This window comes from Excalfactoria chinensis, chromosome Z (assembly GCF_039878825.1).
Source record: "Excalfactoria chinensis isolate bCotChi1 chromosome Z, bCotChi1.hap2, whole genome shotgun sequence".
Lineage (NCBI taxonomy): Eukaryota > Metazoa > Chordata > Aves > Galliformes > Phasianidae > Excalfactoria > Excalfactoria chinensis.
In genome coordinates this window covers 12,571,390-12,597,323 of record NC_092857.1, presented here as the reverse complement: position 1 = coordinate 12,597,323, position 25,934 = coordinate 12,571,390, and the positions used below count along the sequence as shown (strand labels likewise).

Here is a 25,934-nt window from a genome sequence, read left to right as displayed (position 1 = left end):
ACCTCTGCTATGGAGAAGACTCTGCTAATACAGATGATCCTGCTGAGCCTGGTGGTTGGGAGCTGCCAAGGGTGCTACTGTGAACATTACCCATGGGGGTCATGGTCCAGCTGTTCAAAAACCTGCAATTATGGCACGCAGACAAGGCACAGGTAGGGACAAATTGTCTCACTGCATTTACAGGTTTAGTTTTTATCTGTGGGAAAAAAAATAAAACTGCTTTTGGGAGGGAAGTACCATGTATGATGCTTCAGCAGCTAGAAAGAAAAATGTTAGTATCCAAGTGTCTAGCAGATGACTGGGTTTTAATTGCTAGATTTAAAGCTGTGTATTGAATATTGCAGTGCTTCCAAACAAACCTGTTATTTTTGCACACACACAGTCAGAACAGCCAGGTCCTGGGGTGGTCTTGCCAGTATTGGGCGTTAAGCAGCCAGCTCTTGTGAACAGGGTTGGTGTCCAGTGCCCATGCTGGGAGCTCTGCCCAGCACCAAGCAGCACTCTGGAAGTTACAAGTTCCAGTATGGCAAGCTGAGATAAAGCTGCTTCTTGTACAAATAATTTTGCAATCATAGTTAACTGAAGATTCGATAGCACAAAACTAGATGCAATCCAGGAGCATACTCTAAACTTGCAAGAAATCCCTTATTTCATTCCTATCTTAAGGTGTATTTAGATCTTACTTTTAGTCATCGCTCCAGAGCCATCCACTACCACTCAAGCTTTTATTGATTTAAAACATTATCAGCCTTAACCTACAGTTATAGAACATCTACAGTTTGTTTCCTTCCCGGTGTAACTCTTTCAGTGACCTTTTTTAGGCAAATAAAAATGGATGAATATTATAACCAAAACTTCTGTGACCAGCTGTGCACCAAGCAGGAATCTCGTGCATGTAACCAACAAACCTGTCCTATCAACTGCCAACTTGGAGACTTTGGCCCTTGGTCAGAATGTGACCCATGCATTAAAAAGCAAGTAGGTAGATTATGTATTCTGCATGTTAACTGAAAGAAATTGTGCCTAAGAAGTTTCTTGATTTCAGATATTTGACTTCAAGGAATTGGTTCTGCAAAATGACAGTTTAAGTTAACAAGGTTATAAATGTTGTAAATTATAACAGTAGGAGCTGGAGGGAACAAGTTAAAATAAGTATATCAAAATAGAAAGGGGCAATTTAGTAGTGTAAATCCATTTATGAGAACTTGCTTCGAAAGTGTCATTGTCGTTATTAAAGATGAGCTTTCTACATAAGAGATAAATTAAACAATAGAGTTTGCATTCCTGTTTCAACAGGAGCATGTCGTGGAATCTTTCACACAGCATAACATTTTACATGTTCTGAAAATGAAAGATAATAGGATCAAATCATTTATTGAAAAGAGATAGTTGGCACTGTTAAAAAATGCAATATCATAGTTCCCTGGGTGTGTTTAAGGGCCGTTTGGATGTGCTCAGAGATAGATATGATTTAGCAGAGGGTTGTTAGAGTTTGTATACTATGGTTAGGCTGTGGTTGGACATGATGATATTTGAGGTCTTTTCCAACCTGAGTAATTCTATGATTCTATGATAGTCAGGATCAGTTTGAGGTTGCTGATGAGACATCCTTAGCACCTTTCCTGCAACCCTGATAGTCTACATGAAACCCAGGTGGATTTGTTTAATATCTGTAGGACAGAATCCTCCTGCAGCCAGGTCTTGTGTTGATTCCCTGATGGCAGATTTAGGAGTTAAATGTACTTGCCCTAGCACTGAGAGAAGAGGTGAACAATCAGGTTCAGGTGGGACTGACACAAAAAGCCCTGGCAAGCATAAGGTTGTAGGGAGCTTTTTGGGAGAGTTGGTGGGTTGAAGGCTTGCTGTAGCCTACAGATCTTCTGAAGGTCCTGCACAACTTCAGAAATACTCATCTGAACAGCAGTGTCAGAAAGTCTGTTAGGCTTTACATCTGTATATCAGTACATCTGTATATCTTTACATGTATATATATGCCTATCTTGAAGCCAGTGCAGGACAAAAAAAGGTTTGGCGTTGGGGGGCCATGAAGAAGCAGTTCCAGGAGACTACCTACAGTGAGTGGTGAGTGAGAGCACAATGAGAAGAAACAATGGGAGACAGAAAATAAACTGCAAGAACTGGAAAGGTTCTTATTGCTCTCATTTAAACTCATTTTTGTAATCCATATTCTCTAGTTAAGTTTCTGGGTTCCTTACCTAAACAACCCCAAGTAAAAACTCATTTTTATTAGCTTTAAATATTCATACAGAGTATTTGCTGCTTCAAGAAAAGAAAAGAAAAAAAAAAAAAGTGTTTTTGTAAACTGAACAAATTTTTCCTCCAAACTATGAAGATCACTGCTTCTGACCTTTATAAATATAAACAGCCTTCAGAGAGGGGGATGTGCCCTCAGGATAAATGTGAAGACTGTTGTAGTCAAGCTCTCAGTGAATGGAAGTGATGAAGAGGTTAAAGCTCACATAAACAATATAACATGTTGTAGATTCCAAACAGAGTACAAGAAAGGGTTGTCTTGAGCCAAAAGCCTTTAGAAAGTCTTGCTCTTTGTTCTCTCTGCCCATAGCCACTCAGTTACAGATTTATTTGTTTTTTTAGGTCCCACTGAATTTTTTTACTTCAAGGTCTGTCTAGAGGCAGGGATGTGATGAAGTCTGCAAGGAACTTCAGGGGGGAAATTTTTCCTACTCTTTCTTAAAGAAAAAACAGTTCAGACAGAGGCAGATAAGTTTCTTCTGCAGCCCGAGGAACAGGGGTGAAAAGCATAACTGAAATGATTTTCTAGCAGCATTCAGCATCAGTGTTCTGCAAGGTGGGTTCTGATTTGCGGAAAGAAAAACAAATGAGCTTGAGATATTACTCCTGAATGCTTAACAATAGAAAATTTCAGAAATGCTTGTTCTCTCCTGCTCAGTTCTCAGACAAGAGGCCTTGTGAGAGGGAGCCAAGCCAGCAGATTGGGGGATGGGATGCATGCCCCATCGTAGGATTTTTATTTCAACAGAGATGATAAGGAAGAGGAAAAATCTCCCATTCACACATCACAGGTTTTTATTTGTCTGCCCCCAGTTTCGTGTCCGGAAACTCCTGCGGCCATCCCAGTTTGGGGGCCAGGCCTGCACCGAGCCACTGGTGCAATCCCGACCGTGCTTTCCAGCTAAGCTCTGCAACATCGTGGATGTGGACTGCAAGAATAAATTCCAGTGTGAAAATGGTAAAGATAGTCATCATAGCTTGATTTTGCATTATGCAGTAGTCAATAGCTACTGTTTGAGACATTAAAAACAAAACAAAACAAAAGTCCAGGTCATCCTTATGTATGTGCACAGACTAGGAAAAAGGGGCAGGAGCTAAGGATTTTATGTTTAATGGGAACTTAATGTTTGCATTCCTTAGTTAAAAGGAATTCAGGGTTGTGCAGTATTTATCATAAGATGGTAGTGTCACCATTGCTCCTAGAAAGTTACACTGTTCCAATGAGATTTTTTTTTGCACAGATTTTTCATGTACAAACATGTCCTTATAGTTTGTCTGAAATCAAACTTGCACTGTTTTTATTAATTTTTAAAATCATTGTGTTGGTAGTTCTTGCTTAATTTTAAATATATCTGATGGGATTTGATGATTTTATCCAAATTTTTCTTTTGCTAAACCTTAACTTTGGCCATTGTGCCTTCAAAGTAACACAAACTGGCAGAACAGAAACAAATATTTTTATTGCAGCACTGTAGGTGTTGAAGTGCCCAATGTTGTTAATTCCTGTTGCAAGTTTACATCATTGCTAGGGAAAGACACTGCTCTTTTTTGCATTCAGATATGACAAATCATTGCATAAGTCTTTCTGCTGCTTTTTCTCTGATGCAGGTCGCTGTATTGCAAAAAAATTGGAATGCAATGGAGAAAATGACTGTGGGGACAGCTCTGATGAAAGAAATTGTGGGAGGAAAAAGGTGGTGTGTAGCAGAAAGTTTGAGAGCATCCCAGGTGTGCATTTAATCAGCAGTGGGTAAGCCAGTTTTGTTTTTGTTTTGTTTTGTTTCGTTCCGTTCTTCCACAGGCATTGTATTGTTTATCAGTAACTTGCATAAGACAGTTCTGAAATGTGCATATGAGTGTATCCCATTTAAACACATGATCTCTTAAATGGAAAGTAGTAAGAGATTATAAGCATTTAGCTGAACAGCCAAGCTTAGACTTGCCCGCTGCATCTGCCAGTCCTACTCTGCCCTCCTTCTGCAGGAGGAGCCATCGCGGAGCACTGCTGTGTGAGGGACACTGCCAACCCTCAGTGCAACCAAAACTTCACTTACTGACAAATTCCAGCTCAGTTATTACAAAGCACTTCAGAAATTAAGATGTTCCTCTATAGATTTTTGGTTGTGCATGATATGTTTCCTGCACTACCAGCCATCACCTCTTCCAGGCTACTAATTAAATCAGTGCAACAGCACCTAAGTGCATGTGATGCCTGCCCCAAGTGTTGTGTTTCTGGATGAACTCAGCGCACTCACGCTTATGGCTGAACTGGAGAATCGCATGCCCATTTCCATGCACCATTTTAGTGTGTTTCCCTATTTGAGACAGTGGTTGTCCAAGGAAGTCTTACGCTGGTGTTATAGGCTGAATGTACAATTTTTCAGGTGAATTTGGAGTGAATCAGAAATTCTTGTGGAGAAATTTCTTTCAAAGCACTAACATATCCTTAACACTTATGTGCTCTCATTCAAACATAAAGCATCCTTGATGCAGCTGTACACAACAAGTGATACGTATTTATCTTTCTGAGACCATTTAATTTCTGGAAATTCCTTTTTTGTTGTTGTTAGATTTCACATTCTGTCGGGAGAGAGCCGAGGGGAAGTCCTTGGCAACTCATTCAATGGAGGAGAATGTAGAACAGTGAGGCGCAATGAGACAAGGAAATCATATCGTGTGCCTGCAAACCTGGAGGCTGTCAGCTTTCAGGTACTCTCTAGCAGAAATTTTTAGCAAAAAAAAATAAAACATTTTCATAAGCATAGTCCAGGTTATATGCTGAAGTCTTAGGAAGTCTTAAGAAGACAAGATTTCTCAGCCTGCTGAGTGCTCAGGTGTTGTGTGGAAATGGGAAAAAACTGCATGGTGGTAGATGGCTCTACTTGTACCTTTCTCTCACTTTTGCAGTGAATCAACACAATTGATCTTGGCTTCTCTCCTGCTTCCTCATGATTGTGGCCATGCCTCTGCTGTGACTTGGTGTCCAGGGTCTTGTTACCAAACGCGATATAACCCAGACAGTGGCTTGTTAAAGCCCAAAGCTCATTTTAGCATTACTGATGTATCCTTCCCGTACCAACAGCTCTCCCAGCACAGGCTTGCTGTTGAGGCATCTGCAACCTTGGGCACCGCTCCTCCCTTGGCTGTTTCAGCCTCACTGTCCTTCCTGTCCTCTGACCGGCCCTTCCAGTCAGCCGTAAGAAGGGCAGCTACAGAGTCTGCAAGGCAGGAAGACAAAAGTCTGTGGAGAAGAGTTGCAGGACAGGCCAAGAACAAGAAGACATTGGCTTTTATTTTTCCCCAAATCTTGGAATGTGATTTTTAGGAAGGATATTTTAGTTTTTTAAATGCTGATATTTATAAAATAATTGCAATATTATGGTTAAGGCCTAGTATCTGGCTGCGTACGTACTGGAAGGCCTTCTTTGAAGTAAATGGCTACAGCATTGGGAAGGAAGGGATGCTGGACATGAAAAAGGTTTGAGGAGAGGAAGAAACTGAGCTGTTGATTATTGTCATGAATATTTTGAGGTTTTACTTTAAAAGGCTCAGCTGAACAAAGCACATTCCAACATTGTCTAGTTTGGTCAGTAGCACTGAAGTACTGTGTGCAGAATTATTCTGTGGGAAAAACAAGTCTTAGTTTGTACAGTTCTTCCAAGCGCTGTGGTTTATGAGGTAACTAATGTCCATCTGCAAAAATATCACAGAATCACAGAATTACAGAATTATAGGGGTTGGAAGGGACCTCTAGAGATCATCGAGTCCAACCCCCCTGCCAAAGCAGGCTCCCTACACCACGTCGCACAGGTAGGCGTCCAGGCGGGTCTTGAATATCTCCAGAGAAGGAGACTCCACCACCTCCCTGGGCAGCCTGTTCCAGTGCTCCGTCACCCTCACTGTAAAGAAGTTCTTGCGCACATTCGTGCGGAACTTCCTATGCTGGAGTTTCAGCCCGTTGCCCCTAGTCCTGTCCCCACGCACTACTGAAAAGAGACCAGCCTCGCCACTATAGCTCCCACACCTCAGGTATTTATAAACCTGGATCAAGTCCCCTCTCAGCCTTCTTTTCTCAAGGCTAAACAGACCCAGTTCCCTAAGTCTCTCCTCGTAGGGGAGATGGTCCAGGCCCTTCACCATCTTTGTGGCCCTCCGCTGGACTCTTTCCAAGAGATCCCTGTCTTTTTTGTACTGGGGAGCCCAGAACTGGACACAGTATTCCAGATGAGGCCTCACCAGGGCAGAGAAGAGGGGGAGGATCACCTCCCTCGACCTGCTGGCCATGCTCTTTTTAATGCACCCCAGTATGCCATTGGCCTTTTTGGCTACAAGGGCACACTGCTGGCTCATGGCCAACCTGTCGTCCACCAGGACGCCCAGGTCCCTCTCAGCAGAGCTCCTCTCCAGCAGGTCTTCCCCCAACCTGTACTGGTGTATGCAATTATTTCTACCGAGATGCAAGACTCTACACTTGCTTATGTTAAACCTCATCCGGTTTCTTACTGCCCAGCTCTCCAGCCTGTCCAGGTCTCTCTGAATGGCCGCACAGCCTTCAGGCGTGTCAGCCAATCCTCCCAGCTTCGTGTCATCAGCAAACTTGCTGAGGGTGGCCACTATCCCCTCATCAAGGTCGTTGATGAAGATGTTGAACAAGACTGGACCCAGCACAGACCCCTGGGGGACACCACTAGTCACAGGCCTCCAGCCAGACACCGCACCGCCAACGACAACCCTCTGCACTCTGCCAGTCAGCCAATTCTCGATCCACTTCACCGTCCACTCATCTATCCCATACTTCCTCAGCTTTGTTATAAGGATGTCATGGGGGACCGTATCAAAAGCCTTACTGAAATCAAGGTAGACTACATCTACCGCTCTCCCCCTGTCCACCCAGCTAGTGACATCTTCATAAAAGGCCACCAGGTTGGTCGAGCACGACCTCCCCTTGGTGAACCCATGCTGAGTACTCCTGATAACCTCCTTTTCTCCCAGTTGTCTGGAGATGGCATCCAGCACAAGCTGTTCCATCACCTTCCCTGGGACAGAGGTGAGGCTGACTGGCCTATAATTACCCGGGTCATCCTTCTTGCCCTTTTTGAAGACTGGGGTGACATTGGCCATCCTCCAGTCTTCAGGCACCTCCCCAGTTCTCCAAGACCTTTGAAAAATTACAGAGAGCGGCTTAGCAATAACCTCCGCCAGCTCTCTCAGCACCCGCTCATATTATGAGTTTGTGACTCTCACCTGAGAGTGCATCTCTATTTTTCAACATATAGAGTAGTTTTTTAATATAGAAATATCACTAAATCGGTTTTCTACTTGGGACTCCAGTGCATTTTAATGCAAAAGCATTTGTTTTCTTGGAGAACAGAAATGGATCAGGGGAGTGGACATCACTGCCCAAAGTCCTTCACAGATCCTACAAAGTCTTACCAAGTGAGTCTGAAATTGCAAAAAAAATGAATCAATAGGCCACAGATCTTGCAAGAGATTTGTCTTAGTTGTGTGAAATGAGTGACTTTTGAACAGATGCTCCAGATGCCTTAGTGACAGTGCTAAGCACAACAGCATAACTCAATCTTGCCAATGCTAACAGGTAGATTCACTCTCTGTTACTATTCATCTGCTTTTAGTCCACTGTGCAGTGTGGTAACTTATATGGTTATATGGTGTGCTCTGACTCCTATCTGGATAAAACCTGCTTGTTCTTCTAGAAGGAAATCAAGCAGAAAGTAAAGAACACAACATTGTACACTATAGAGGGCATACATAAGTACATTCTGAGACTTACTTTTAGTGTGGTCATAATATACAGGTCTGAGAGTCTTTGCAAAGTGTGTTGAAACTTTTGTAGAAAATTATTCTTAAGCTTCAGGTCAGGAGGACTGGCGATTTTTAGAAGAATGTGACACATTTTTTGCCATTTATAACTGCCTACTGTATAACCATCTCCTTACCCTAGAACAGCTTTTTAGATTACTGCTATGATCCCAAGCATCAGACATGGCTATTCCAGAAGAAGCCAAGAATTCATTGGTTAATAGGTTGCTCTCTTTCGAGTTGTTACTGGGGTAAATTGATTTTGATTTACTGAATCTCTAGGTAATAGATGAAGAGGATGATGTAAAATCAGATTTCTACAGGGATTTAACACCTCTGAGTGACAGTGATGTGGGAAGTAGTACATTCTCTCATTCTTCTCGGAAACGATCTGGCATACCGGGTCTATTCTCAAAAAAGAGAAAGGTTCAAATCACATCAGCTTCCTCCTTCAAGAAAGCCATTGAAGCCTCACATGAAAAGGTAATTGAATGCTGACATCAATTCTTCCTTTCTTTGAGTTTCCATCTTTTGCGTTTAGGAGAACTGAGCTACCAAAGGTCATTATCCACTAACAAGGCATATTGGGATTCCATTTTGCAAAACTATTAGAATTAAAAATCAAGAAGGCCCTCTCCTGATACTACAGGTTGTTCCTGGTTGTTACATAACTTCTGTTAAGCTGCACAGTCACAAAAATAAACTCAGAAATAATGTATCATAAGGAAAGTTTCTGAGGACAGACAACTACTTCCCATAAAATTCTACCTCTTTAATTGAGGTAAATACTGTGAAGAATAATATTCAGATGCTTCTAGAATTTAATGATAGTAAAGGATCAACTATTTTTTGGTCAGTAATTATGCCTGGAAAAAGCCATAAAACAGATCAAAATTAAAGATTGTTGAAACCCAAGAGCTGTAATAAAATTGTAGTTAATCTTTAAAAAAAATATATATCTGTTTTTACTTTATTATTTTTAATGATAGAAGATTTATTACAAGCTCGCAGGCTTGTCTTAATTGTTAAGTAATTTGACTGATTAACTAGTCCATTATTTCTAGTCTGAAATAACCTGTGCTTAAGTTCCATCTATTGGAATTCTATTTGCCTTCATTCTGATGCAGTTATATGTATCAAGCTTTTCTTCTGTAGAACTGGTAAGCTTACTTTGATAGAACGGTGTCTTCTTAATGGCTTAAGCTCAGTCCCGAACTAATTAAAGAAATGTTAATATCAATGAAACTTTCTTGAGGAGGGTTTATTGGACTTAAATTTGTTTTGAGCACTATTGTCATGAAATCTCAGAAACATACATGAAAAGGCTATAACTTAGTCTGCTGTTGGCTGTAGATGGCTAAGTTTAAATTCTGTCCTGACTGTGTCCATAGCAAGCCAAATTCAGGCCAGAATTTCAAACTGCAAGCAGAATAGTTTCACATGAGCATCACTGAAAGGTCTTGAATTTTTCCATGTTGTTAAGAGGAAATATGAATATGATGTTTCTGATGCTTATTTTTGTTTGCCTATTTTATTTGTTTGTCTGTTTGTTAAGCCAAAGTTTAGTCCCTTTAGTACATAATCTTGTATTCTAATTTTTAAATAATTTTTATGACAGTAGTGACCCCTTTGAGGTCTTCTGTTTGCATAAAAACAAGCATTTTTGGTGGGATGCATCTTGCACATCTGCAAACAACGACAGTTTTACAGAACCTTGCATCTCAGCTAGTTGCCCTCACTTTGTATTACTTAAAAGATACTTAGTGAATTTTTACATAAATGTGAGTTATCTGAATAGTGTTCCAGCAGGGCTTAAAGGGAGCCCCGGTGACCAGCTGTCACTCTTCACTACTAAATATAAGGAAAGACTCATAAAGTGAAGCTTTAATATTATGAATTATTACTATGTTACCCATTTCATTATAAACTCGATTATTAATCTTGTCCATTGTGCTGCATGTCATTATTTTATGTACCATTTTCTTCTTCTTCTTCTTCTTCTTCTTCTTTTTTTTTTTTTTTTTTAAACTGAATTTCATATTTTTTTTTCAAATTCCATGTTCCTCTGGAATAGAGAAGTTATCTCAGAATTGGCACACGGGTAACTGCTTGATAGCATGTGTGTTCCAGGCATTCAAAGACACCAAGGGATTCCTGAAGTCTTTGTGTTGGACCCTTTGGCTCATGCTCCTAATATTCTTGGCTGCAGCTCATTGAGCTGGATGGCTTGAACCACAGTTCAAAAATTGAGGTCTGAAATTAGGAAGCCAACCCCATCCATGGGGATGTGAGACACAGGCAAGATTCCATGGCTGCATTTCTTGGAAATAAGCATTATTTAATTAACCAGTATGATCTAGTCTGCTTTGTTAGAAATGTTCTAATTAATTAAAACTATTAGTTACATCAGTACAGCTCAGCTTGTGTCTGGCTGTTTTTTTCTTTTGTCAGTTGAGTAGTTTTTATATTGTATCTGAACTTATTTGAGTATTTGCACTTGATTTAGAACAAGATTTTGACTGAATATCTTTGGGAGTAATCACCTCTGATCTACAGCACTGTATTTTGTACTAATACCTCGTATTCACAGATAAAGATTGCCACAAACACCAGGGGTTGCCAGTGTGTTTAGACCAGAGATAACTGGAGACTTTGGAATCCAGTTTCCTGAATTTCTTCTTCAAGTAAAAGTTTCCAAGGTTGCTCAAGCCTCAGGGATTTAATACAGAAATCATTGGGTTTGACAACTGTAAGGGAAATTACTAGTAAGGAAAGCACTTAAGATACTTTTAATATTAGAGAATATAAATGTGTGATGCATGTCAAGAAAAAAACCTTTTTTTTTTTTTTTTTTTTTATTTTTTCTGTATGTGGGAGCATCGTATCCAACTGAGCACTTAGAATTAATATTTGCCAAAGTGGCCTGTAATTTTGTGCATCATATTTGAAATGCTATATGGTATGGCTGAAAATTGAGCCCAAATCACCTGGAAGTCATTTTCTGAGAAATGATATTACCTCAGGATATTTTAGGAGCAGAGTGCAGTCCAGGGAATAGTACATACCCTATTTCTTCCATTCTTATCCTCACTGCTGCAGAAAGCTGAGTGCCCTTAGTTTATTTTCCAGTGTGCAAATGAGAGCACTGAAATGGACAGTGCAGTGCACATCTGAGTTCTGTGATCCAGCTCACATGTTATGTTGCTGACTCTGGGCTAAAGAAACTCCATATCTAGATGCAGTCTTATGTCCCCTGTGCCACACAAACCTGAAGACAGAAGTGGAGCAGAATCAACCTACCAACATAAAAATTCAGTAGCAGAGTCCATATATAGATCAATATCAATTTTGTTTAGAATTATTTTGTTCTTTAAGCAGAATACTCATTTGGTCCTCTTTCCGGTCACTCCTTTTGCTCTTTATCTCTTTGCTTCAGGGTTGGTTTTTTTGGTTACTTTTGTTTTTTGCCACATTACCAGTTTCTCCAGTCAGTATTCTTTTTCTCTTCTCTCTTTTCAGTTGAACTCTCCCATTAAGAAACTTCAGCAATGAAAACAAAACAAAAATTAGCTTTCTCAAAAACATGAGTTTTCTGAATGTAAGAGGTGATGCTTCTAGTTTCTGGATTTTCTTCTTTACTTTTTTTCCCCTCATATCACATGCCAGACCTTGTGTGTTAACAGCCTGACACTGAATTAAATCTTTATTCCTGTAAGTTTAGTTTTAGCAGACTGATAAACAGCATCTGAGACCTTATAATAGTGAGGTAGTGTCCAAATTACCCACTCAAGATTAGTTGCAAACAGCTCACAGGTACTTACTAGCTTCAGCCTTTCCTCCTAGTCTTTTGTCTGTCTTATTAATTACTGGTGTATTTGCTATAGCAAAAGTCATTTTGCTTTCTGTTTGTCCACTGCTTAGGAATTCTTAACACACAGTGAAATCCTATATACTCCCACAGTGCAAAGCAGTAATGAACGTTGTCCCTGAGAACCTCACAGGATGCTTGGAAATTTCAGGGCTAGTCTGTGTGACTTTAATCATGGTTAAAGCATCATGATGGACTGGATGAAATAGTTTTGCAGTGTAGCTCAAGTCATACTCTTGGCCACTCTATTTTCTGCAGTCAGCTACCTATGAAAGTGGCAAGACTTCTTGATTTCATTTTACTTCTTTTTTTTTTTTTTTTTTTTTTTATTATTTTTTATTTTATTTCATTTTACTTTATTTATTTTACATCTAGAATTCCAACTTTATTAGAGTCCACAAAGTCATCTCTGTTGCAAACTTCACAATGAAAGAATCAAACCTGCAGCTCTCAGATGTCTTTCTAAAAGCACTAAACCAGCTGCCCCTGGAGTACAACTATGCTTTATACAGCAGAATATTTGATGACTTTGGCACTCATTACTACACCTCTGGAAGGATGGGTGGTTCCTATGACATTCTTTACCAGTATAGCTCGGAGGAACTGAAGAACTCAGGTATGTAATCTTTAGCAAGAAAATGTCATTATTTGTTCACCATTTTTTTTACCATTGTCTATTTGTAGGTCTTACATAGGAAACTCAACAACTAACAGCAAAAAAAAACCTTTAGACTTGCATAGACAGAGGAAGTACTCACACTGTCCAAGTATAAAGCAAGAAGAAACTTCTGCTCCACACTTTATTTTGAAAAATTGAAGATCTTCTTTAATTGGTAAATGTCACTGTTCAGGGTCAGTATTTAAGACCTTCAGGTCCAAATCCTTTGACACCAAGAAGGCATTCCAATATACCCCATTGTGGGACTGCGGTCTGAGAGATGTGTCACCTTCTGGACCACAGTTTTAGAGCTGTTGGTATTGATTAGAAATTAATCTGAAACTTAATCCATGACTGCCAGATTGTCAAAACAAAAACAGAATATTATGGAAGCAGAAATTCTTGGTGAATGGTTGTCTTCCCCAGGCAGAACAGTCCTGTCCTATGGCCTGGGCTCAGATGAACATTTGCTCTTCCCACCACCACTGACCTCTGCAGAGTAGCATCCTGGGTTACTGGGTTTTGACTTTGGACAGCAAAGGACTGTTCCACTGTGCACCAGAAGAAGGAAGGGTTGTCAGATACAACAGAAGAGGTGGTGTAGGAGAAATACCTAGACAGAAATAGGCAGAGGTTAGGAGAGTCTGTGGTCAGCACCTGATGGGACTGGTTTGATGCAGAGCAGAACAGACCCTGGCAGCAGAGACAATGGTGGGTCAGGAGCTTGAATGTAGTAAAGAGGTCAGAAAGAAACCAATGAGCAGGGAGGCCTGTGATGTAACAGGTCTATGGTGATGTTGCTGCTGCTTTTGTACTTCTAGGTCTGTCAGTGGATGAATCAATGGAGTGTATTCGAACAGAAACAACAAGGCGCGTGTTCTTCAGAAAGAAAAAGAAAGTCAGTACTGAATGTGTCACAAACAAGATGACTGTGAAACACGAAGGTAACTATGTTAAAAGCAGGGTTTTTATCCTGTTAGTTATCCTAAGAGATACAACCCCCCTCCACAAGGCACACCAGGTCCTCCTGGTTTTGAACTAAAGGTGTTCTTCCAACACTGACAGAGAAGCCAGTGTTCATGGAATCATAAAATCAACAAGGTTGGAAAAAACCTCCAAGATTATCCAGTCCAACCATCTACCTACTACCAACATTTCCCACTAAACTATGTCCATTAGTACATCTAAATGTTTCTTGAACGCCTCCAGGAAGAGTGACTCCACCACCTGCCTAGGCAGCCGGTTCTAGTGCCTAACTGCTAACTGCTCATTTGTAGAGGAAATTTTTCCTAACATCCAACTTGAAACTCCCCAGCACAACTTGAGGCTATTCCCTCTAATCCTATCAGTAGTTAAGTGGGAGAAAAGGCCAACCCCCACCTTGCCACAACCTCCTTTCAAGTGGTTGTCAAGATAGTTAAGATTTCCCCTGAGCCTCCTCCAGAGTAAAAAATCCCAGTTCCCTCAACTGCTCCTTATAAAACTTGTGCTCCAGACCCCTGACCAGCTCTGTTGCCCTTTTTTGAACAGACTTCAGAGCCTCAATGTATTTCTTCTGGTGTGGGGCCCAAAACTGACCACAGTTCTTGAGGTGTGAACTCACCTGGGTTGAGTATAGAGGGCAGTCATTTCTCTGCTCCCGCTGGAAGCACTGTTTCTGATACAAGCCAAGATATTGGCTTTCTTAGCTGCTGGTTATGATCAGACAACCTGATTGGCACCCCCATGTCCATTTCTTCCACAGTCTCCCAGTCACTCTGCCCCAAGCCTGTAGCATTGCCTGGGATTGTTGTGGCTGAAGTGCAGGATCCAGCACTTGGTCTTGTTGAACTTTATCCCACTGGCTTCATCCCAGCTACCCAGCCTGTCCAAATCCCTCTGTAGAGCCTTCCTACACCCAAGGAGATCAGTACTTCCTGACAACTTGTCAGCTGCATTCTTACTGAGGTTGCACTCAGTGAGGTGATCCAAGGCAGCCACCACAGTTTCACCAGGGGCAGATAGTGCCTGATGAATCTGGTGGTGTTCTATGATGAAGTGATGGCATCAGTAGATGAGGGAAGGGCAACGGATGTCATCTTCCTAGACTTCTGCAAAGTCTTTTACATGGTCTTTCTCCACATCCTTCTCTCTCAATTGGAGAGGTGTGGATTTGAAGTATGGATTGTATGGTGGATTAAGAATCAACTGAGTGGATGCAGCTGAAGGGTAGTGATTAATGGTTCCATGTCATGGTCAAGGCCGGTCACAAGTGGTGATCCTCAGGGGTCAGTCTTGGGACTGGTGCTCTTCAGTGTCTTTATCAGTGGCATAGATGATGTCATTGAGTGCACCCTCAGCAAGTTTGTAGACAACACCAAGCTGAGTGGTGTGGTCAATACACTAGCTGGAAGAGAAGCCATCCAGAGGGACCTGGACAGGCTGAAGAAGTGGACCCATGAAAACCTGATGAGATTCAACAAGACCTGGTGCAAGGTGTTGCGCTTGGGCCAGGGCAATCCCAGGTATTTACAAACACTGGGTGAAGATTTCCTTGAGAGCAGCCCTGGGAGAAGGACTTCGGGGTCCTAGTGGACAAAAAGCTGGACATGAGCCAGCAGTGTGCACTTGCAGCCTGGGAGGTCAGCTGTGTTCTGGGCTGCATTAAAAAGGGTTGTCCAGCAGGGAGAGGGAGGTGACTGTCCCCCTCAGCTCTTGTGAGGCCCCATCTTCAGTACTGTGTCCGGGCCTGGGGCCCCCCAGTACAAGAAAGACACAGAACAGGTCCAGAGGAGGGCCACTAAGATGATCAAAGGGCTGGAGAACCTCTCCTATGAGGAAAGGTTGAGGAAACTGGGCTTGTTTAGCTTAGAAAAGAGAAGGCTCTGTGGAAACCTTATTCTGGCCTATAAACCAGAGGGGGAATGGCTATTTATGAAGGTGGATAGTGGTAGGGGAATGATTTTAAACTGAGACAGGGAAGATTTATCTTAGATATTAGGAGGAAGTTTTTCACTCAGAGGGTGGTGACACACTAGAACAGGTTGCCCAAGGAGGTTGTGGATGCCCCATCCCTGAAGGCATTCAAGGCCAGGCTGGATGTAGCTCTGGGCAGCCTGATCTGGTGGCTGGTGACCCCGCACATAGCAGTGAGGTTCAAACTAATTGATCATTATTGTCCTTTTCAGCCCAGGCAATTCTATGGTTCTATGATTCATTCCCCTTGTCCAGGTCACCAATAAAGTCACTGAACAGGACAGGCACCAGTACCAACCCCTGGGGAACAACCCTTTGTGTTGCCTGGGTTTGAAAGTGTTTCACTGAAGCAAGCATCAAAAACATCTTCCTGCTTGCAAAATTATTGTAGAGGATCTCTCATCCTCTGCTCTGGATTGCTGTAACTTGAGATCCAGTGTTGCTGGCTCTTTCTGGCAGTCATGGGTCTAACAAATAGGGCCAGAGCCAGGCCTGCTGAAGTGGGAAATCTGTGATCATGGTCAAGCCCCTGATTTTCTCCAGATGTTGCTCAGAGCTGCTGAGAGATTTGGGCAATGTAATGTTGCCTGATATTCCCCTCCCATTGTCCTCATCTGAAACAGAAATCAGGAAGCCCCCATCAGTGCATCTCATACTGCAGAAGGTTGGCGTGATTTCTGAAAGAATGGTAAGGGTTGTGTTCTGCATCGCTAAAAGCAGGTATATCCTCACCTCCACTGCTTTTGCACTCATTCTGTGATCAAGTCCAGTTCATCAGACATTTATAACTGGGACCAAAGATCTTGTCTTGCAGTGCATTCTTCTTCTAGAGAAGCCTGCTGTATCCCATACAATTTCTGCAAGTCTCTTGTGTAGTTCTGAATATCTCCATGGCAGCAGTCTTGCACAGCCTTCTTTGGGAAACTGATCCATAACTAAGCAGAATAGGAATTGTTTTTCTTCTAAGCTTAAACTCGTTTCTTCCAAGGGCAATTTCATAATATTTTAGTATATTCTTTTCTATCTTCTTACACTTTTCCTTGTGAAGCTGTTGTTGTCTTTGAAGGCCTTTGTCTGACATTTCTGTGCTGAAATCCCTTCAGGTTCCATTTTGGAGTCAGCAGAACGGTCAGTCTCATTGGTCAAAGGTGGCAGATCAGAGTACGCTGCAGCTCTGGCATGGGAGAAAAAGGGGGCTTTTCCAGGGAGCACAATCTTTACAAACTGGCTGGAATCGACCAAGGACAATCCTGTGGTGGTTGACTTTGAGGTAAGAGAAGGCTAAGAAATGTATCAATAAACATGCAACAGCCAGGAGCTATGCAAGTCATCCCTGCTGTTTAAATCCAGATGATGTTGAATGTGAGGTAACTTACATGTGCACACACATCTGGGCAAGATATAAAGAAAATTATCTACCTTTCCTGGTTGGATCTACACAGCAAAGTATGGCACACTGTTAAACCGAAGGTAAGAGCTAACTGAATGGCTGTTTTCCAGGTGTCGTCCATTGTGGACTTGGTGAAGAACATGCCTTGTGCCGTGACCAGGCGACGCAACCTGAGAAGGGCCCTGAGGGAATATGCAGGCAGGTTTGACCCATGTCAGTGTGCCCCGTGCCCGAACAATGGCATGCCTGTGCTTTCCGGGACAGAATGCCTCTGCTTGTGCCAGGCTGGCACCTATGGCACAAACTGTGAGATCCGAGCTCCAGGTTATGAGTCAGGTATGTGTGATGATACTGTTATGTGGTATAAATGAGGTCCTCCTGATATAAAGTCCATAGCAATCTGTGGTCAGGAATTCCTGTGGTACAGGAGAACTGAGAAGGTTAATCATTGCTTTCTTAGGCTGTTTGAAAATTAAATTTGCTGTATTTCTAAAGAACAAAAATCTGAAATTTCACTGAAAAATAAAAACCTGAATGATTTTATTGATTCATTTATGAATGTGTAAAGAAACATAAATATTTTTATTTTATATAAAAATGTATTTATTGCACAAGAAATGTATCCCTTTATGCATGCATTAATAAATGTAACATATACATGTTGCATGCAGTTCATAGAATCATAGAATGGCCTGGATCGAAAAGGACCACAATGATCATTTAGTTTCAACCCCCCTGCAGTGTGCACAGTCACAAATCACCAGAACAGGCTGCCCAGAGCCATATCCAGCCTGGCCTTCCACTCTTTTTTCCAGTGTCTATGAAAAATTATTGTTCTGCTCAGAGTGGTATTTAGTCCTATCTTTAGAATAACTGAAAAGCTCTTGATAACAAGGCTGTGGCCATTATGGAAATATTGAAGATTTAGTCCTGATACAGTTTGTCCTGCCCCTCGCTGGGCTGGTCTTTTCAGACATCTTTCAAAGTGCTCAAACAGCCTAGGCATGAAAATTTATATCTGCAAGGATATCTGTTATCTGTTGAACGACATACACAAAAGATAGCTGGGATTTACCAAGATATCAGGATAAGCAGTAGTTTGTATGCTTTCCTACTAAGACCTTGGGAAGTCTTTGGGCGGGGAAGCATCAGCCATGTGAAGAAGGGCTGCTCACAGCTGCACCCTGGGCCAGGTCCACAATGTTGTTAAACTTTTACATTCTTACCAGGTTTAAAATGAACACACAAACCAAACCAAAATAAAAACAAACAAACAAACAAACAAACAAAACAACCAACAAAAAAACACCTTATGATATCATATCAAAAATTCACATCATAACTTTTACTTTATAATCCTCTGTCAATTTTGTCTAAGATAAATATGATGTAAACTTCCCTTACAAAATCCATGCAACTTCTTACCCCATTGTGATGATCGGAAAGTATTAAAATAAAGTGACAACTTCTAATAGAAAACAAGACAGAATAAGCATAGCATTTAAAAGAAATTAAAAGACATGGTAAAAAAAATCCTAGGCTACATTAATGATAGTATGAAATAAGTTGTTCAGCAAAATGGATGAAATTAAAAGATAACTGATGCAAAAACTAAGACAACCATTCCTTAGTTTTCTTATTGCCTATTATGCTTACGGTAAAATATCTAATGGTTGTAAGAGTTGTTAATTATAGTGTAGAAGGAAAAATCTGTTTGAGCTGCCTTAAGGATAGGAAACCAAATCATGATTCTGAAAAAAAAAACATAAGAATAATTTCACACAAAAGAAGTTTTTTCAAAAGAATTTGGCATTCATGTAGAAAACAGAAGAGGCATAGTGTATTATTATTGTTGGTTTTGTCAAAAGAAAAGGTGTCTCAATAACTATATGCTTCAAAAAGAAACAACATAAGATATACAAATAAAGATATGGTTGTGGATAACATATCTCATGAAGAACAGAAATGATGTGTAAATAATAATTCTTACATAATGTTTTGTGGTGGCACAGGCAAAATACCCTGGTGGGTAAGAAAAGACAATGATATTTTAATTCAGTTTGTATGGGAAGTAGACTTGGTGTTTAGACTTCATTTTAGAGCTCATATTCAATTTGATAGCTTATCATTTCATGAGTTATCTGAGAAGGTTGTCAGCACCATGAAAATGCAAACATCTGTGTGTGAAGTAGAATATATACGGCTTCTGGATTTAAATGTGACTTGCAATCAAAACTGGAGAGAAAGGCCTATTTTGGGCTATCCTGAAGCTGTCTGAAATTTGCTTATCTCTTTGGAAAACCTCACAGTCTTTCAGTCTACTCTGTTAACAGTAACAATTCTAAATCCTCTGCAAATGGCTATTATGAATGTACCATCATCCCTCTAATATGTTGATTAAAAAGTTGATATATGATACAAATTTGTCAAAAACGTCAGGCATCCTTTTATTTCTTGCAGTTGCTGTAGATGGTCGCTGGAGTTGCTGGTCTGAATGGACTTCATGTGATGCTTCTTTCAAGAGAAGAAGGACCCGGGAATGTAATAACCCATCCCCATTGAATGGTGGAAAACCCTGCAAGGGTGAACGGGAAGAAGAGGAGGACTGTTATGTCTCTGTGTTCATGGACAAGTAAGAAGATGGTTGATCAAAAGCCTCTTCAGTCATAAGGCAGAGTTATGGAGCCCTCCAGAGTGGCTTTGTGACCCAGGGGAAATGACAGACAGCTCTCCTTTCTGAATTTATGTGGTACGGGATGAGAAAAGGAAATATTTGAAAATTTTTGCAACTTGCTTCAGGTTGAGATTTGCTCATTGTTTAGTCCTAGAAAATGGCTGATTAATTTCATCCTAAAGTTTGTCTGTAGATCTCTTGTGCTTTTTTATGGCTTCCTTTCCAAAGCTGTAGAGAATTCGTCTACTTACACTCACAGGAGTTGGCAGTTTATTTTTTAGTACTACATCCTCTTAAAGGTTTGAGTCTGAGCTCAATGCTTCTGAAATCAACGAGCTTTTCATATTCGTGCTTTGATTATGTCTTATGTACAAGTTTTGCATGGTTTCAACTTGAAATCATAATTCCAGCCCCAAAAGTGGCACAGTTTCTTGCATCTTTAAGAATAAGATTTTGAACAGGTTCAACTTTTCTTCTGAGAGTCACAAGCAGAAACAGATGAGCTAGTGTTTTCATTATCCTTGCCATAATGACAGCAGAGGAGATTATGGAGCAGATAGGAGAGAATGAAAAGCAGTGAACCCCATGGTTCTCTGTTACTTACCTCAGAGACTAGGCTTTACAGCTCTATACTGATAGAAACCAGCCTCCTGTAACCAGTGACTGATAGTAATGGCTGGGTTATGACCATATAAGCATTTTAAGGGTGTATTTTAAGTGCTCACATTACACATGGCAAACTACTGTATCACAACATTCCTCATAAACCTAACCAAACTTGCTTCTTAATGTTGTTTTTTTTGTTGTTTGTTTGTTTTTTTAACTTTCTTTTTTGAGGAGGAAAATACTCCAAGCATACCTGACCAAAACTTTTGACATTCTGCCACTGTTTTTTGACAACTGGTTAAGATGAATCCTTACCAGCAACTTCTACTTTTCAGAGGAGCTCCATGTATTAATGATGATGAAGGAAAAAGAGAAGTGGATATTGTGATTGGTGAGCTTGAGACTGGATGCTCCAGGCCAGACCCACCAGAAAATGGGTTTATCAGGGTAAGCATAAAAAATGATTGAGATGGAAGGAAAACATACTAGTTATAGTCCGTTAGCTAGATTGATACCCAAGCCAATAAGCGTGCTAGTGAGAATGTTGCTATGTATAGCGTGCTGTGGGACTCCAGTTCACCAACAACCATGAGCAAGTGAACCAAAGGCAAAGTGAAACCCATCCCAAACTGGTCATTGAATATTTTATAACTACAGCATTATTTAGTGTGGCTGGACAAATATTCTGCAGATGACTGGATTACTCTTGTTTCACAGAAGGAAAAGCACTTACCGAAGGACTTTGAGCACTGATTTATTAGACAATATCTATTGTCATTCAAGGTTTTTTATAGTCCTTTTACTTTTGGCTTTCTTTTGGCAGAATGAAAAGAGCCAGTATGCTGTGGGGGAAGAAGCTGAAATTGCCTGTGTGAGTGGTCATGTCCTCAGTGGTTATCAGTTCCTTCAGTGTTTGCCTGATCAAACTTGGACACAACAACCTGTTGAATGCCAACGTAAGGAAAAACTGGTTTTGCTCAGAACAAAACAAGTCATTGTTACATTGTTCCTCTTTGAGCTTCAAAGTGTTTCTGCTGTGTACTTTGTAAACTTTAGAAAACACACAGTTTTGTGACGTCTTTCTCTCTTCTAGTTTAAAATACCTTTGAGGGAAGTGCTCATCTCTTATATTCAGATTCATAATAATAATCTTTGTCAGTTGCACTGAACAAAGTGTTCTTGGAGGAGTCTGACTACCATCTCTATATCAAATTATGTCTCTAAAATCACCTTTACGCTGCCTTGAAAATCCCCATAAGAAATGAATGCCTCAAACTATTTATAGACAAGTCTATTCAACAGTTATAGGTGAGAACCAGCCTGGTCTTGCTAACAGACGGGTTTCCAATAGCTTGTTAAAACTCAGTGTAATTTTATTGGCTTACTATTCATTTTGTCAAAAAAAATTTCTATGGTTATACTCCCAAGTTCTTTAACATCATTGATTTTAATTGTTTTGTCAATAGCTTCATTTACAAAAGCAAGATTAAAATATGCTGTAAACACTAATCATATTTTAACAAACGGTGAAATTAAATTACTCTTACTAGCATACATTAGTAATGGATTGTAGTTATCTAGCTATTGATCAAAAAATATTTTTATAAAGTACATTGACATGCATTGAAAATATCTAGATTTAATTATGACAAATATTGTTCTTGAATGTCAATCAAGTGTTTGGTGTTATTGTAAGTGCCTTAATGTCTCTTCGCCTGAAGCATTATGTCATGTTATAAATACCCCTACACCATGAAAACAACTAGAATTATATTATTTTCTTTTTTAATACAGCCTCATTATGCCCGAGGCCACCAACATCTGATGCTGTTGAAATTTCCCCATTTAAGCAGCACTACAACATTGGTGAAACTGTGAAGCTAAGCTGTCGATCTGGGTTTGTAGTCACTGGTCAAACACAATATACTTGTGGAAAAGACCTGACCTGGTTTCCTTCTATTCTGAGGTCTATTACATGCGAAAAAGGTTAGTATCTCTGCAGGTCCATTACTATTCCTGTAGTGCTGGTATCCTCAGTATGGTTTATTATAAATAGATAGAGCTAGAAAGGAGATGATTACTAGTTTTCAGATGTATAGCAACTGTTCATTACATTTGGTTTTGTGTTTTCAGAACCTCTGGGGGCAATTTTGATCATGAAACTGAAATCACTGAAACTGTAATCTTGGGGGGGAGGAAGCTGTATCTACAATGCTTTATGAAAATATAGCAGGAGAATTCATTCTTTTGCAACTTCATAATACAAGCTTTTCCAGTGATTCCTGCAAAGACCTACACATACTTGTGGAAAGCCTGCCATTGCACTTGATGAAGAGAGAAATGCAGGATGAACTGAAATAAATATAACTTAGCCAAGGCAGTAGAAGTCTAAATAATTTCTGCTAATTTTGTTTCCAGTTACAAGAACACTATCTTGTTTCAGATGAGCAAACTAAGATTAGAGGATTTTGCATGCCAGGACAAAAACAGGTTGGGTCTGAGTGTGTTTGTATGAATCCAGGAGAAGATTGTGGGTAAGTTAAACAAATTCATTTGAAAAAGTCGTGGTTTCTCCAGTGGCAGACAGAAAGTCCACTGTGAAGACAGAACAAAGAGAAGCAAAAGACAGCAATCTGAGGATTCCTGGTCTCCAATTAACTAGCTATGCCTCTGCATCCAAGTTACAGCCCTCTTTACAGTCTATGAAATGAATGAAAACTAACCATATGGCACACCACAGTCCATCCTTCTGGTCTTATGCCATTGTCATCTGCTACTAGACATCCTGACTCTTCTTCCTTCCTTCCTTTTCCCTTCAACTTCTACACTTTCACGGTCATTACCTTACCCTGGTGTGCCATACTACATGTGCTCGACATACCCCTTTTTCAGCTGAGCATGCTGCAAAGTACATCATATACTTCAATATTGAGAGCATAAGATAATACGTAAGATTTGGACTTACTGTCTCTTAGCAGAACACAACGTGCACAGACCTTTGAGCCTTCAAGTGAATAAAAGTTTATCCCAGAGAATTTTTAGTAAATGGATGGTGAGGGTGGAAGTATGGTGTTGGGCTGAAGATGAGAAAGATGAATACGGCTTGAGTATGAGCCAGGTCAGCACAGGGTCAGTGGAAGTGCCCTCTGTCTTGTGGAGATAATACCTCCTGTTTCTTTATCCAAGCACATCCCTGGTTTTGTATCTCTTGGCTGGGACCAAAGCTTCTTCAGATCACAGCACTATGCTGTACCAGGAACTTCTCAAGGACAAGACACTGCAATAGCTAGGACAGCTTGAGGTCTTTAGACAGATATCTAGCCTGTCATGAATTTGCTCTTTTTCATGTTATGTTGGAGTTTTTAAAGTATAAACTTGCACTGTGGCCTGTTAAAGTAATTACTCTTTTTCCTTGGGGCAGCCATTACTCAGAAGACATCTGTGTGCTACATGCTCCTTCTGAACAGCATGTGACGAAGCCCAGCTGTCAGTTTTCAGCTGAAAAGTGCCTTGGAGAGCAGTCATTTCATTTCTTGCATGCTGGCCCCTGCCACAGTAGTTCCAGCTTACACTGGGCTATTGAAAGGACAAAGCTCTCTGCAAACAGCTTGAAGAAAGTGCCCTGTGGCTATGACACCTGCTATGACTGGGAGGAATGTCCAGGTATGGCTACTGAATGGTGGTATTTATCCCTGCCCACAGACACTGAAAATAAAATGTGCCGACTCTTTCACTGTGTGAGAATAGGATTCACAGACATTTTGGTCCACTTCAGCAAGTTATGGTCAGAGGAATGTGGAAGTACAATCAGTGCTGCATCCCTGCTAATATGTGTTACACTCAGATATGTGTCTTCCCCTTAGGCACAAGTGGTATAGCCACTTGCCATCAGTAAGGGATAAAAGAAATTTGAAGGGAACTGTCTGGGGAGAATTAATATTTGTGTCTTTAATTACAGAGATGCAGCCAGAAATGTTATCACCTATTCCCTGTGAGTCTGTTACCACCTGCTTGTACTTCAGGAGTAAATCTGGGCCACACCTTCTATAGCATATAATTAAATTATGAAACTAATCATAAAACTACTTAGCAAGACAGGGGCCATCAGCCTTAATGGGATTTTAATGATAAAATTTGCAAATACCTATATCTGAAAGCTGCGTTTATTAAGAGTTTTAATGAACTAGCTAAGCTGTTTGGTGAAATCCCTAAGAGGATTATTTTATAAACACTGTTGTGCAACTTGGCTATTTACTTTGTAACTGGGTGATAGCAGCAGTAGGATTTCCTGTAAATGTCTGAGGTGTTGGCTGGCTCTGTGCACATCATGCGCCTGCCAGGAGAAGGCTGAGTGGCAGCCACGCTCATTCCCCCGCTTGCTTCCAGAGACAAATATGATCCCATCACACTTCATCTGCTTGTGAAAAAAGAAAAGAAAAAAAAAAAAAAAAAAAAAAAAAAAAAAAAAAAAAAAGCAACAGCAGTGTGAAGCAGTCTTAAAACCCTGCTTTGCAAGATGATTTATGCAGCACAGGATTTGAAGTTGGTGGTTTAAAGCTATTGCTTTCCAAGGCGATTGTAATTTCAATAAGCTAACGTTTAGCTTATTTATTCCAGAGCCCCTAAGAAGCCTAGTTCTGTTCCCACTATCAAATTGGATTAAGGCTGGATTCAGTGCTACCGCCGCAGTGTTTTTATCTCAGAGACCCATGAAGGAGCCCTGTTCAGGGAGCAAGAGTTCTGGGAGAAAAAGACATTAAGTTTTCATTGTGGTACTCAAGAGGTTTTAACTGGAACTTCTTCCTCACCAGCTCCTCAAAAATCTTCTTGCCCATGAGTATGCACAATTAGGAAATGGAAGTTAATTAGTAGTTGTGCCTATGATTGTATCAACACAGAGGCAGAAGATACAGCAGTACCATGCGAAAGAAGCTAAACTGAGTAAAATGCATGTTTTTCATTTGTTTTAAGAAAGGGGAGGCAGGAAGTTAGTTTCCTGCCCAGGGAATTTCTGGGAAAGAATATAAAGAGTCGAATCTGATTAGATCAGAAATGGGTAATGAAATAACCGGCAGGACTCAGTTTTACCACAGGCCAGCAGCAGGTAGCTTAGCATTCATAAAGGGAGCTCTAATGAAATAGGAGCTGGCACAATATGGACCTTAAGACTCTATTTCACAGCAACATTGTGTGCCAAGATAATTGGGAACAGAAAGTCAACTTAATATCTTTTTGCTTAGAAGAAAGGTCAAAGTAAACTAGTGGATAAAAATAGTTAGATACTTCATTTCTACTGCTGTAGTCATTGCTGCAAAAACAGATACTTAAAGCTCCTACTGTCTCTGTTCCCAATATCCTGTTACCTAGTGCACGCACTATAAGCTTTCTGACTAAGGTATCATGAACCTGCAATAGTTTTTCCCTGTTGGCTTTTGAAAGGTTGTCAAACTATAAAATGTTTTCAGTCATAAAATTTGCAGCTAAAACTCCAACACATTCATTGCCAGAGTCACAGACGCAATGCTCCTGCCTAATGCCTTACCAGTGCCCCAGAGAAGAGAGCCAGCTTCACTGCATCCGGATGGAGTCAACAGGGAGAAAGAAGACAGTCAGTCACTGTGTGCTGGCAGCCATGAAGTGTGCTGGCATCAGACTGGAGGTGCTGGAGGAGGGGAGCTGTGTGGGGTAA

The 25,934-nt window shown here is 40.6% G+C and overlaps 1 protein-coding gene across 1 annotated transcript; it reads left to right on the top strand.

The window, feature by feature from the left end:
* C6 (complement C6) lies at positions 1-25,934 on the top strand. Its single transcript, XM_072359829.1, has 17 exons — positions 1-152; positions 822-978; positions 3,088-3,232; positions 3,883-4,024; positions 4,845-4,983; positions 8,377-8,577; positions 12,338-12,578; positions 13,442-13,564; positions 16,679-16,845; positions 17,076-17,301; positions 19,426-19,597; positions 20,581-20,692; positions 21,069-21,201; positions 22,040-22,231; positions 22,689-22,779; positions 23,667-23,908; positions 25,753-25,934. The coding sequence occupies exons 1-17, from the start codon at positions 10-12 to the stop codon at positions 25,932-25,934; spliced, it is 2,808 nt and encodes a 935-aa protein (XP_072215930.1). The 5' UTR covers positions 1-9.

Coding starts and splice junctions, on each gene's coding strand:
- C6 (XM_072359829.1), top strand. CDS start 10: ATGGAGAAGACTCTGCTAATACAGATGATCCTGCTGAGCCTGGTGGTT. Junction 4,025..4,844: donor GTGCATTTAATCAGCAGTGG/GTAAGCCAGTTT, acceptor TGTTGTTGTTAG/ATTTCACATTCTGTCGGGAG. Junction 22,232..22,688: donor GTCTATTACATGCGAAAAAG/GTTAGTATCTCT, acceptor ATCTTGTTTCAG/ATGAGCAAACTAAGATTAGA.